At 39.5% G+C, this 14986-nt stretch overlaps 1 protein-coding gene across 2 annotated transcripts in view; it reads right to left on the bottom strand.

Annotated features, from left to right (window-relative positions):
* Positions 1-5603: 5603 nt before the first annotated feature.
* The window catches only part of SLC22A15 (solute carrier family 22 member 15), a 38312-nt gene continuing 28929 nt past the window's right edge, over positions 5604-14986 (bottom strand). For both annotated transcript variants that reach the window (XR_008453323.1, XM_054086470.1), the window contains 2 exons: positions 14119-14307; positions 5604-10157 (listed from right to left, as the gene is read on the bottom strand). Coding sequence is in view for 1 of the 2 variants with exons in the window: in XM_054086470.1 (XP_053942445.1) it covers positions 10071-10157; positions 14119-14307 (276 nt within the window). In the remaining variant the exon portion in view is untranslated. The remainder of the gene's footprint in view (positions 10158-14118; positions 14308-14986) is intronic.

The raw sequence follows: 14986 nt of genomic DNA, 5'->3' as shown, positions 1-14986 counted from the left end.
AAATAGTCTATGAAACTAGTAGAAGGTAACTTCAGTTAAATTTGAGCCGTTTGGCACAGTTTATAAGAACCAAGTAATTTTACTCAATAGCTGCTTGGCAGCTGGCAGGCAATGCTTGTGACTGCCATCTCAACACCACTAATGGCTGTTATTGTCAAGAGACAAGTACGGATGGCACTTTAGTTCTACACCCCCCATTTGACGGTTTTCTCTTCTCAGTGTGAAAGACCAATGACAGCAGAGACATCACAATAGAGCAAAGATTAGAGCTACACTGACTAAAAATCTCAGCCATGCGAACCACAGTTCTTCCCATACGTTCTTTATGGATCATTCCCTCACTCTTCATCTTCCACCCTGTTTTTCCTTATCTTATCCCCACAAAGAGTCAACAACTTGGTGGCCAAACAGGCTCCAGTTACAGCAAGATACAGCCAGTTCCCAAAGCACAGACAAGCAAAGCTTCACTGAACAACAGCCCAAGTTTACGCAGGCTCAAAAGAAAGGTGCATAGAAAGGTGCATCAATGTAAACCATCCCTTGGGTATAACAAATCATACTGCCATACCCAGTAGCTGCTCACAGAAGCACTGCATATCCTCCTGTAGATGACAGCCAACCAAGTCCCTACAGTAGCTCCCTACAGTATATAGTTGAAACACATTGGAGAGGAGGGAACAACAAATTTGAATAGCTATGGGGATAGAACTATGCTGAGCACGTAACAGACATCTAAAAAATCGGGCCTTTCATTATCACCTCTGTGGTGAAACAGCAATAAAAGTGAAAACAAAATAAAATCCTAAGTATTTCAAGTACCAGAAACACAGGCTCACAAGAATCAGGAATAACAATAACAACAAATGGCCTTTGGCAAATTTAGATCAAAGGATGAACAATACAAGTGATTTTGGATACTGTTGTATGCTTTATATTTTCATTATTCAATCTAGAAAGGCTACTGATAAAAACACATAGGAGTTCAAGAGATTTCCAAATACCTTGTTTAAAGCTTCAGTAGACTCTAGAAAGCATATCACGGATTAATCAGACAGGATACTTACGATGGTTGAACTTTTCTTTTGCAGCGAGCACTACAAGAGCAAAAGATTACTTTGGCAGTGGTCTGTGCCCAGGATTATTGTTCTTAGCCCCACCTTGAAGAAGAGCAAAACGCAACATAACATAAGGTCTGGCAATATTAACTACCATGCAGGCCACCTGTCTTGCTTTAGAATGCACACTTCAAAATACTGACAGATGAAGTGCTCTGGCATCTGCTCAAATGACTAGCATAGAGAACTTTGAAATTACCTTTGGTTGCTGTTTTTTAAGTGTACATAGATGTACAAAAGCCCTGTTAACAGTTTAAAACACAGAACTGATCCTTCTTTCCCACAGTCCCTTTTTATTTTCAGATTCAGACAATATTTTCTTTGTCACTGGACAGGGAACAGGAAAAGCAGTCAAGCTACTTAAAACCTCATTTCCAGGTAATGAAGACAAATGTTCAAATTCCCTGCCAAGATGTTTAGGCAGGAGCTCTGAGGACAGGGACTATGGTTTTTTTGTGCATTTGTACAGCACCTTAAAGAAGGGGTGTTAAGTGCCAACTAGTGTTCATGGAAACTCCTCCAGTACAAATGTTAGTGACACCACCACAGACATTTTGCTATGCTAAACCCCCCAAAGTGTTTCCAGTCTTTCAACATCAATCAGCACAAGTGAAGCCAGTAGTAAATTGATTCTCACATTCCACCGGTGTCAGTTTTCATTAGAAATGATTTGTGATAGATATGGTGGAATATATTGATTAGTACTGACAGTCCCAGTTTCCCAGGCGCTTTGTAGTTCTGCCATTCCAGAATGACCTGCTTTCCACCTTGTCTATTTTCTTCTGCAGAGTATGTTATAAATATCTATTCTATTCCAAGAGCTTCAGCACCCTCCAGAAGAAAAAAAATCAAAACAAAAAAAAAATCAAGTGTCACGCAAGTACAAAACTCAGTACAACGAAATACATTTGCAGTGTTGCAAAAGAGCTTGTTTTTTTATTGAGAGATTTTGTGTCGGGGAAGAAAAGGCACAAAATAAGTTACAAAGACATTATATGAACCGTATGAGTCAGAGGCAGTATCAGAGCTGTTACAAATAACCTAGAAGTTGGCTTACTAACATACGTTAGCCTCTACATAAATCTTAAAAGAAAAACAATATTTCAAATGATCCATGTCATTCAGAAATTAAGAATGTAAAGACCACCAATATTAACTTCTGACTAAATTCACCTAGGCTTAGCCCCATTAGAAGACAGATATCACTGGAAAAAATGTAGTATTACATAATTATTTTTAAAACTAATTTACATTTTTTAAATTAAGAATCTGATATTTACTTTTTGTATCTCCTGTGAAGTACAGCACATACAGGTAAGGCAGTATGCATAGGAAATATATTAAGAAAATAACAGTAAGTGCAATTATTCTGAATATTTCAACATTTGTTATGGCCCCTCACCTATGGTAAAGAACATCTTAAAAAGATGGATCCAACAGCTGTTCACAGAACATATGAATATACCATCATAAAAGGTCTACTGTGAAAAAGCTTCTGCCGTCTTAGTGAAGTATTTTAGATCAAGTATTTTAAAAACAGACCTTTCAGCAGCACAACAGCACCGTAATAAACAGTTAAAGTACTTCTGAAAAGTACCAGTCTTCATTTTAACACAGGAAGGCGCATAACACTCAGAATTCAAGTAATCCAAATTAAACATTTAAAAATACACACACTGACTATACACAAATTGATTTTTGATTAAAGCAGTGAATCTATTCCCCCCCTATTCCTATCCTATCTTCCTGATACTTAGCTCTCAACTGGCAAGAATTTTTGATTGCTATTCAACTTAAACTCGCATGAGAAAACAATACAAAGTCTACAGGATATAGAAACTACACAAAGATTTATTTTCATGATGATGAAGGGTTGACCAGAAAGTAGTTTACCCCTTTGGCTGCTCCTCTGGTCAAGTGGAGATAAAAATTCCATCTTCTGAAATCAGCAAGGATGCAAATGTAACCAGACAGAGAACTTGGCTATAAATGTTTGATTATATCTTTGCTCCATTTCCTTGACCTGAAGAACAGTAACATATAGAAAAGGAACACCATACCAACCACCGCTCACTAAAACTGTCAGCCCAAACTGTAAGGATGTGATTTGCAAGAAAATCCTGTACAGCCATGTATTGAGCGTAATAACCACCAGGGGTTTGGTATTGAAGGGGCTGCAGTGTGTTTCTTGGGAAGGCAGAGGGGGAGACTGCCCTATGCTGGTCCCAGCCAGCTCAGCAACAGGCAGCACAGAAGTCACAGAATGGCTGTTGGAAGAGACCTCTGGATGTCACCTGGTCCACCCCCCCACCCCCCCCGCCCCGTGATCAAGCAGGGTCACCTACTAAAGCAGGCTGTCTAGGACTATGTCCAGATAGCTTTTGAGGATCTCCAAGCATGAGGGCTACACAATCCCTCCAGGGCAACTTGTGCCAGTGCTCGGTCATCCTCACAGTAAAGTGCTTCCCTATGTTCAGATGGATCCTCCTGTGTTTCACATAGTGTCCATCACCTTTTGGGCACAGTGGGCAGTCTAAGCACAGACCATTGCACCCTCAACTCTGTCAGAGGAGCTTCTGGCACTTCTGTAACAGCATGTTTAAGAAAGGGCAGTAAATGCCAAGAAAAAAAAAAAACCTACAGTGCTACAGCAGTAGGAGGAAAAAAGGCAGCACAAGGAGTGGAAAGGAGACAGCTGAGCAGGAGAAATGCCAAAGAAAAATCATATTCAGAGCAAAGGCTGAGAGTCAACTCAGAAGGAGCTACAACTTTAAAGGGACTGTGGCTGGTGAAGAAACCCACAGGAGAGCACTTGAGTAAGAAACAAGGAGCTGTGAAGGAACAGCAAGCGCAACAGACTAACCCCAGTCTCCCGTGTTACCTGTTGCCTTGCTGAAGGGACTGACCACAACGTGCAGAGAAGAAACTGGAGACCATAGTGGGGTGGGGGACAGCATGGGAGAGAGGGGGAGGACTGGAAGAAAGCAGCAGGGTTCCATAAGTGTTTTATTTTTTTCTTTCAATAGTAAAATCAGTAACTGAAACCTCTTTAATTCACAATAAATTAAATTGATTAAAACTCTCCAACTCAAAACTTTTTATTGCCCCCAAAAAGTCAAGTCCTCAAATGAGGTTAGCAAATATTAAGGGCTTTCTGTCCCTTCTAAAAGCAAACAGTACATACAGCAGAACCCACATTCTCAGTGTGTACTACTTCTGCTCCTTCAAAAGCTCAAGTCTTAAAAGACTAAAATTTAAAAGGCCATTAAGAAAAACTTTAAACACAAGGAGGACTTGTGGTCCTTAAGTCACAGATTCCCATATAAATTAAAAAAAAAAAAAGGAAATATTTTGTACTTTCCTAAAAATCAATTCAGTACAAAATTGACAAGAAAGCTCAACATAAAAGAGGTAGCTTAAAAAATAAAATCAAAGTATTATTAGATTCAAGAAGGAAAGGTAGTGCAATAAAAGTATCCATATGAAAATACACTTCCAACTTTCAAGTAACTTAGATCTTAACAAGAACAAAATAAAACTTGGGTTAGACTTTCGAGTAACAAGGATTAAATACTCAAACCTACTCTTTAAAAGGCATACTTGAAATCAAAGCAATCACAATAAATTCTTTTATCACAAATCACCCAGCAGCTGTCTGCTCTCTTAACAATTTTAATCAGTGCCTGTAACACCAATTTCTTTTCCTACAAACTAACATCACAAATGCACATCTCCCAATCAAGTTTCCACCATTTAAAAACATTTTGTTTGAACACAGATGTGCCAATACCTCTCATGGGCCGTATTCAAGTAAATACAACTTCCAATATTGGCAAATGTTTTTTTACTGCCATACTTCTTCCCTGCTGCCTAATAAAATAGGTATAATATGAGCACCTCAGATGTGTTTGTTGCAAAAAGAGTGTATTGCTCTAAAGATCTTGATAAGCAAACAGCAGAATGGACTAACATTTGTTAACATTAAATGACATAGCAGAACTTGTAGCAAGTAAAAGATCAAAGCAAAAAGATCTGATGTAAGGAATGTCTTGGTCATCTGGACCGAAGGACAACATATCAAATCAGGCTTAGTCAGCAGATTGCCAAAATGGCAGAGAAACACAGGGGGAGAGTGTCCTTAGAGCAGACCTCAACACACTGAATACGTGACATAGAAAACTTGTATGATGCAACCACGTGTAACTTCATTAAATCACTAACCAGTCATTTGTAGAGGGAAGTACTCGGCATGTGTTCACTTGGTAACTTTTGTAATAAATTGAGTGTGGAGGCTCCAGCCCAGTGTTCTTGATTTGTGGAAAGCCACTGAGCACCCAGACTTGTGCAGTTCTGAAATAAAAATCAATGTCTCCACTTGCCGTGAGATTGGCTATTTGCAAGCCAGGTAACTCATCTGACTTTTCAGACAACACGCTGGTGGGAAGCAGCAACATACATGCTAAAGACAAGTTTACTTGTCTTTAAAGACAAGTTTACTCTACAAATCGTTCGTAAATGAGAGTGAGCAAGTACTTACTGAAACATACTCCATTCTAAGAGCATGCTGTGTATGAGAAGACCCTGACATCCCATGGTCCCGCTTCATTCTGCGTACACACTGGAGACAGCAGATTATTCCTTCTAAACCATTCCCTCTGGGTGCAGACAGCTCTCACTGCATGAACTTTTAGTCATTTACTGGCAAACAAGCAGTCACGAAAGGGTTGACCTGCAGTGAATTTTAGCTGTAACAGGGATTTAACTCTAGACATTATTATTTAGCAATGCTTCAAACAGACTGTGCGCTTTATAGAAATCTGCTAGGTCCTATGAAGCTCCAGGCAAGCTGTTATGAGCAATGCTAATTTGTATGGCTGATGAACGAACTAACAAATTCCAGCATGGAGTTTTTAACCAAGTTTTATCAGCCTTAGAGTAAGCTTTGACATGTGCAACTCAGAAGCAAACATGATCTGCAGATTTCTCTGTAATGGCTACATGGTATGAATTCTGCACCACCTACAAAACCTACACTTTATCTTAAATGCTTTATTTATTTCTTTGGTTCCTCAGAAACAAAAGCTACTTAAGTGAACTGAGCAATGAAAGACAAGCAAACAAAGATAACTCTTTCTGCTCCCCTAAAGCTGCAGAAATGCTTGTAAATACCAGTTTTAGCAGGTTGCATGGAAGAATACCAAATGAATGCAGCTAGAACTAGTTTTGGACCATCGCTTTCCAGTAAATGCTGTCTTTGGCACTTAGATAATCCAATTCTATGACGTTATTTTACACACAGTTCCATATCAAGTTGACTGAGGAAATAAAAAAAAAAAAAACCAAACTTAAACAAGCCCTTCAAGTTAGAACAGAAAAATCTGCTCCCTCTTAGGCAATACAGGAGCTTCTTTTAGAATGACAAATAGTGAGTAGTACTGAAAATAAGATGAGAACTCAGTAAGTTCAGACTGTCGGGGTTGAAGTTTTCCTCAGTTCTATTAGACTTAAATAACACTAGCACCTGGAAAATCTGATGGCTATGGCACTGGACATGGCACTAAAAATACATAGCATGGAAAAATTCTCTATTAATTTGTTCACCCTCCAATTCTACATTTAGATCTGTATCAGAGGCTTTCTTACGTAGGCATCTTGTAGTGAGACACAAGCAATAAAACTCGAAGTACAGCTATACCGTATGTCTCCTGTTGAGTAAACAGCCTAACACAGACCTTTCTGACACAGGCATCAAGTGTGTCAGGCCAGACTAACTTGTACCATCAAGTGACAGCACCGCTCTTGGGCTTTTCTGACATACTGCAAGGCTCATGACTTGCATGCACAGATGTCTAGATTCAGCTCTGTCAAAGAACATGATCAAAGAAGCTCTAGCAGGGAGGGAAAACCTCATCATCCTTCAGCTAAAACAAAATACTACTAACCAAGTCTGCATTTGTGATTACGCAGAAGACATTCGGAACAGAAGTTTAAGCTCAACTGTTTCCATTAACACACTGTAGGAAAAGTAAGTTTGTTCCTCACTTTCCCCTTCTCCTCAGTACAACAAAAACATTCTCTCACAAACTGCTTCTATATGCTTTGGTGAAACAGGCTGGAAAGTGTATGGCTCAACTGCATTCCCTATGGTTCTGCAAAGGATATTCTGCTAACCTCAGTACAGCCACACAGCCTGAAAACCCTGTCAGAGACTTCGGAACACAAAGGGGAAAAAAAGCAGGCAATTTTATGCAGCTCGATACTACACTGCTGAGATCCTCCTGCAGAGATTCCCTCCTACAAAACTTCTGAATTAACTTGCCAAAGAAAGTAAAAATAGAAAGTTCCCGTGGTTGACAAAAAAAGATGCTACCCTTTAAAATTCCAAACGTTCAAACACAAGACAGACTTAAGGTTAAAAAAGTGCAGCAACTTTCAAGGAAAAAAAAAAAAAAACCCTGATATTTTCTTCACTCTTGGTTTTGCAATTTTACATATGCATACTTATAATATAAAAGTGCATGAGCGGAGAGGTAAGTAAGTTGAGGACTGTCACAAAATCCAGCTTACTTTCTTCAAAGAGCGACCTCCTCCACCTGAACCATTACAGCATCCTATTGTTCTAATGAAAATTACGTTAAGGTGTCTGGCGGCATGACCAAGGATGCCAGTAGCAGATCATGACAGTTTGGTGGGAAGAAGGCTAACAGTTCCTGCCTCCCTTTCAGAAGCCTTATTCCATTTACTACCCAAAGAGGGACAGAAGCAGCAGATATCTAAAAAACCTGTTGGGTCTCAGCAGCATTGTTAATATCATCAGGCTTGCCACTGTTTTCTTCTAATTAAGCAGGTTTTTCTTTATCCAGAAGCCCTTAGCAACAAAACTAAAAGTGAACTTTCCAGCTGTCCATGATTCAAGATGTGAATGCAAAACTAAAAAAAAACAAAACCTAAAAAAAAAAAATAATTTTGAAGAAATAGTTTCAACCTTTCCAAGTATTTCCAAGTACCTTATTTGTCGTAATTCTCTTTCATACAAATGGGCCAAGTATAACCAGGTAGGTTTAAAAGTGCTCTGTCATATCTACAGTGACTATTCAAGAGTCAAGAAAAAAAAAAAAAGGCTGGATTTCTTCTAGCAAAGCTCATAACACAAGGAAAAATCACAATACTGACACATTGTCTGTGAGTTCCCAACTTTGCTCACAGTCAGTGCCTGGATCAAGTTCAGGCTCAGTGGGAGTACTGCACGGATGAATTTGTAGTCTCTGGGCTGCCTTCTGCACCAACCAGGGCAGTTGCACTTTGCTCAGCATGAACAGTTCCCAGTGAACAAAGTTCAAGTGGTTAGCTGCAAATTTTAGATGCCATTTACTTTCATTTCCTTTCAGCATAAAGCAGCTACCCAGTTTAGCCAGAAAATATTCAGCAGTCAACTTTCCCAATTTTTCTTTATACAATATTTTAGGCTAACATCCACAAACATTGCTAGCAAGCCTGACAACCTACTTGCTACGTGGCACTTTCCTAGGAACTGCAAGTATAAAGACAAAATCTTTCTTAGAAATTCATTTCAATAAATAGGAAGGTTAGGGAATGAAGATGACAACGTAATCAAGAAAACTGGTTCTTGTAAGGCCTCATCTGAGTAGCTGGAAGATTTCATCTGTTCACGTTTCATATTTCAAGATTCCATACCCCGCTAATTAAACGCTTACAGAAAGTTCAGTGGAAACAGGGCAGTAAAGCTGTCTTCCTCAACAAGGTCAAGTAACCAAGTGCTCGAGCAAGCATTTGGTTAGAAACATCATGTAACCAAATGGTGTCTCAGAGAGGTTTGCCTTTTTTCTAAATAAGAATTTGATCTAAATGCATGAATTTTAAACAAACACAAGCAGCTTCCTGGCAATAATTCCCAAAATGCAACAGCAACTCCTAGTTCCTCTTACCACTTCAGAATTAAGTTTCTTCCAGAAATAAAGATGGAGGTAGGTTCACAAAAAAGAGCTATATATTCAAACACACACCTCACATTACACAGTATGTGATAAATACCTCAACTATGTCCCACCAAGAAATTATATCCTTCACAAAATTATTTCACTGCACAGAGAAGTTGCTGAGCTGCAATATTGATGGCAAAGTGAGAACAAGGTGAAAGTAGGCAAAGCTATAAACAGCTGCGCTGAGATGTGGGGAACATGTGGCAAACGTATGCATAAAACAGCCCAAGAAAATATTTGGTGGATGAAAAGAAGGAAAAAAATCAGCAGTGTCATTTAGGTCTGCAGGCTTTATGGTTGCTCTTTTCAGTAGTCCTTCCTTCTGGCCTTCCATTACCACTAAGTTCACGTTCATGCACAGCTCCAACCAAACGAGCGACACCCTATAACTATACAGGTGTCTGTGTGCAGACAGAGAAACCTGTGTTCATAGCTAACTCTCCTGTATTCACTACGCAGAAGTCATTTGAACATACAATTTCAGGAATTTGTTCCCACTGGAGTAGTACACAGCACATTCAATGACCACTTTCACTGTACAGAAAAAAAACAGTAGATATTTTCAAGTTTATCAATTCATATTGAATCAAAATCAACCACCTTGAAAATAAAATAGAAACATATGCATTGACAACCTGCCCAAAACTATCTAAGCCTAGGTAAGTTCCCAGGCTTCAAAAATACATCATCTCACCATTTATGTCTCACCTGCCTTCAAAAATGGTCAACACACTGGCATTCTGAACCACAAGAATTTGAATGGCTGCCTCATATGGAGAGCATCAGCGGTGTGATAAGTCTGAACATTTCTCAAACTCCTCTCCTAGTCAGGAAAAACACAGGCACTTGCCCAATTACATTCTCTGACAGGTGAGGTCCCCAGTACTTGTCTTGCAGCTGGACTGACTGGACAAGTAATAACAGGCATAAAATAGGTGAGTGCTTCTTCTTTTCTTTACTTGATCATATGAGTCTCTTCATCAGCATCATAAAACTCCTCATCTTCGCTTCCACTCCCTGCAGAACTGTCTTTGTCTCCAGACTAGAAACAAAAGCAAAGTAAATGGTTAGCACAGAAGCCACTAAATAAATCTCAAAAGGTGTAAGCACAAACCATTATACCTCTGTTGGAATGCTGGTAGAGAAAATGTACAAAAAGATACATCAAATTACTAAGACTTTGTAAAAGACTTGTTCATCAAGAGTCATTTGCACCCTTGGTTCTTCAGAATCTCCTTTAAGAGATGGGCTTCTAGCAGATGGACTTCCTGTGCTCCATCAGCACATTAGACAATATATGCAGGAGAGACTGTCTAAAATGGTTCTGCAGTGATGATCTATTCAGCTTTCTTAAATAAAGTCTAAATTTCTTACTCTGTGGTGATCTACTGCAAAAAGAGGCTCAAAACACACAAATTACTTGATTAGATAAAAGCTTCCCAAATTACTACTTCTCCCTGTGCAGCATAGGCATTTTCCCAAGCAAGATACCCCTGCAATACCAACTAAAAGTGTTATGAAAAACATTACCAGTTCAGATGTTCAGAAAATAAAGATATCATAGATATAACTATTCCAGCCAGATTCCTTTGAACACAATTTCTATCTTATCCCCAAACTAAAGCCAGCTATTACAACAAATTCATTATTTGACTAGTGCAGCATTTTTCCAAGGCAGTGATGCAAATTATTTCAGTTAAAAAGATTATCTTGCTAGTATAAACTCCATCTAGTATGAGTATTTAGGATTTTTTTTCCAGTATGCTTGCATCCACCCCAAGACTTCTGCCTGCCTAATCACATGCATAGAAAGGTGAGAGAGAGAGTGAAAAATAGAGAAACGGAAATCATGTTCCTGACTGGCAGTAGCACGCAAGCAAAATCTGTAGCTTTAGATCTGTCTTCAGAGGAGTTTTGCTACAGCAATGTGCGTTAACTGCAAAGGAATTTCAAACAGTCTGAGCATTAAGACCTGTCAGAAGATATAAAGGGAATCATGTTATGCTTTTTTCTGGATTTCTAAAATTGTTTGAGGAAAGTCAAGCTATCACTGGATGCTGTCCAACTTGAATATCACAGTCATGTATGTTAACAGGAACAAACCCTCCATTCTGGGCAACCAGAACGTATGTTACCCTGAAAGTGGTACAAAAGGACAATGGACACCTCAGGGAGAATTCAGGGTATGCCAAATAAATTCTACAGCTTTCTTACAGCAGCTTCATAAGACATCTCCATGGCCTTGTCAAAGAGGGTTAACGTTTAACAGATTTCCATTTTATCAGTGCTTTCTTTGTGAGCTTCAAAATAAACCCTAATGTGTCACAGACATTCCAGATATAACTTCACTGAAGTTACAGGACTACTTCAGGCCTGAATCAATGACTTTTTGCTTTTTCTTTTCATTTGGATTCAATAATTTTAATCCATCTGAGGAAAAGTGTTCCTGAAGAGCACTCTCCATGGTTTTTTTCCTTTTGTGGAACCTGTTCAGGTTGAGATCCTTAAGAAGCCTACAGAAGTGCAAGCAGGAAACATTTTAACCTGAGAATATTGTTTGACATAAATCAACCAAGTTATGCAAATACTGATAAAACCAATACTCGTCCCTTCAAAGGGGAGTACTGACCTTACTTGGCTAGAAAGGAAAATATGACTTCCCTCCCCCTCTGAGTTTCAACAACTCCACTGTTCGCTAGAATCGTTTTTTTGTTAGTAAGCCATCTGCAGAATTAAGGTGTAATAATGATCTAATTACTAAAATAACAGCTGGTGTAAACTTGATGTAAATGTATATGATGGATTTGCAGAGCCAGCAAAAATATGGTGTCATAACACATTATCCAGTATGGTTAAAAAATGTTTACGACATGTGCATGTAAAGTAGCTAAAGCATAAAGTTAATTATTACAGGACTGACTCTTTCAAGCTTTTTTCAAGTGTGCTTTTGTCACTAAACTGTGCTGTCCTGTCAAGAATTATTACAGCTAGAACTGGTAAACAAGGCAACATGTTGAAGCCTTTGAAAGGAAGAAAGTGTTCCAAATCTAGAAATAAATTTTACTCTGCGTCCTGATTTCTGTGAAAATAAGCTTATGACTACCTGTGAATCTCAGACTGCTTCACCAAAAATTAATCAAATGAGAGTAAAAGGTGTTAAAGGATCCTGTGTCATCTCAGACTATTGGGACAACTAACATCTTTTTGTTGAATTGCCCTTCAAGTGTTCTGAGCATTTACTCAAAATTTATAGTCCACTGATATTTAGAATTTGGGGATAAGGACTTAAACATTAAAATCTTACCCAAATTCAAACACCTACTTCCAGCTCTCTGGATATTTCTCTCTAATCCCGCTCTATTGACAGAGGAACAGCCACATGAAAACACCTCCACACAACTGGAAGATGCACACACCTCAAGAAGTGTCCAGGAGATTGAAAAAAATGAAGTATAAAGTGATAGGAAAAAAAAACAACATTCAAGGAAATCTCACAGAAAAGCATCCTGCTACCACATTTAATTATGCCATGCTTGGGAGTTTTGTATTTTCAATATTTTCACTTAATCTTCTTTTCCAGAATCAACGGTGGGACAGGTCTTAGAGGTTAGTCTAGCTTTAACCCATTTAAAGACTCTCTAGGATAGTGACATATCCCTCCCCCCTTGAAGCTGCTGAAGAAGGCTACTGCTTCGCTGAGCCATGGAGTGGAGAGGAGCAAGATGAAGTCTCGTTGCTACTCCATATCAGCAGCCACGTTAAAGCCCACATGCGCAGCAAGGATGAGTCAAGGAGAATGAACTAGCCATTATGTCTCTGCCCCTCGTTTGCCTACCAGGATGACCAAACTGGCCCCCAGTCACCCCTTCCTGCATATCAACACTGGTATGCAGAGTTACACCAGAGCCACAGAACAAAGAATCTGATCATGAAGTATTAATAAGATTTATGAATAGAAACCAATACATGTTGTACTTGGATGACTTATGGATGTGGAAACTGAGTTTTGTGTGTTGGAAGTGGCTTGCTGTATGACCCTGGAGTTTTTTGGATCCCTATACATTGGCAGAGGTTGCACCTGCAGGGAGGGCCAAAGCAACCCACCATGTCCCTTACCAGCGGCACCACTGGCCAAAGATAAAGATGAAGAGCTGGGCCGACTGATACCCCAGACGTTATCACTCCAGAAGGGACTACAAGAGAATGAGAGGAGTGGGTGATAACTGGAGCTCCCCCTCAGCTGGTCTGAGACCCCCACTGACATCAACATAACATCATGGATCCAACCCCTCCGAGCACTGGAGCATCTGCAAAAACTTCACCTGCACCAACTTCGTGGAAACATCTAAAAGGACTTTATCACTGAACTCCAGACAGGTCATAGAGCCCCTCACAAACCCTTACAGGATGCTAATACTGGTCTAGACTTAAGCTTATATTCAGAATTGCAACATTATAGGTAATAAACTGTTTAAATGCGGTTCTGGGTCCTACGCTGTCTCTCTTGGTGTGTGAGAGATAGATCAAACAATTGACTTGGAAGAAGAGCCAGTGCCGGTCAGGGCAGAAGTACAGTGTGCTGCCTTTGAGAACAGCCCTTCACAAACAGGTTACTGCTTTCTTTAACCTCTAAGGCTTCTCAGCCTTCAATGGTCAGCTATGCATGAAGTGTACTGCGGCAATCAGTCTTATAGATTAGAGAAGCAGAGACAACACCAAGTCCTTTATCCCAAGGAAAAGATCTTTTATCAAGTCCTTTATCCCAAGGCCCTCTTTGGTCTTGAAGAGATGAATTAACCCTGCTATATTTCAGCCTGCATTTCCAGACAACATTTCAGATGTGGTGGTAAGGTTGCTAAACTACCTTCTGTATATCCTTGGGTCCTATCCTCCACAGGCCAAGAATCACTATCCTAACCTATTTAGAGTGGCATATTCAAGCTGACAGCTGAAATAAACACAACAGAAAAGTATTAGGAAATGAAAAAAAAAAAAGAACATACCTGTGAGCCATGTAAGGCTTGCAATGACATGGCTTCATCACCCAGCCTCCAGTACGAGCACACCTGCAGATCTGAAATAGTTTCTAGTAAAGGGCTGTTTAAGGTCTCTGGCAACAATAAGCTTAAGAGTCCAGACAAAAGACCAGTTGCTCCAAACACAATGTAAGGCAGTGACCACTGTACGGATTTCTGGAAAAAGGCACAGAGAGAGTTAAGTTGAGACTAGCTCCTTCTAGCTCATATTCTGCATGTTAAAGCACTTAACCTTTACAACCATTCCATGTGGAATCCTATCCTATGGAATTGAAAGCCTTCAACTTTAAGTGCTCTTGAACCTACTGCTCCTCCACTGTTTGCTGGCCCTCTGCTTCCTCATCTGTGCTAAAAGGCACAGAGCTGTGGGGTCCCGCTTTGCCTATAAAGACTAAAGCAAGAGCATTAAGTATTTCAGCTTATTCCATCTCATCCACCAGTAGGATGTCCACCCCATTCAACAATGGAATAAACACTTTATCTAAATCTCCTTTAGCTGATGGAATCCCTATTTATGCTCCTTTCTAGTTTTAGTTTCAATCGACCTTTGGCCTTCCTGCCATCAGCCCTGACAGCCTAAGCAATGTTTATACTCCTCTGATGCCTGTCTCTGCTTTCATATGGCTTATCAGAAAAACTACACTGGGGCAATGTGTGTGCGAAAATACAAGTGATCTACAATATAGCTCCAGAATGTGTACATTTAAGTGTACACATTTCAGACAACCAGTAAAAATGACTGATTTAGAAAAAGGCAGAAGTTTAGCTGTTTGTTTCAAAAACTCACTTTGTATAGTAAAGAGCAATTCTAAACTGAGAAAATAACAGGTTGTGA

The sequence above is a fragment of the Cuculus canorus genome, chromosome 1, assembly GCF_017976375.1.
Source record: "Cuculus canorus isolate bCucCan1 chromosome 1, bCucCan1.pri, whole genome shotgun sequence".
Taxonomy (NCBI): Eukaryota; Metazoa; Chordata; class Aves; order Cuculiformes; family Cuculidae; genus Cuculus; species Cuculus canorus.
Note: the sequence above shows the minus strand (reverse complement) of the source record. Positions and strands in the feature narration are given on the sequence as shown.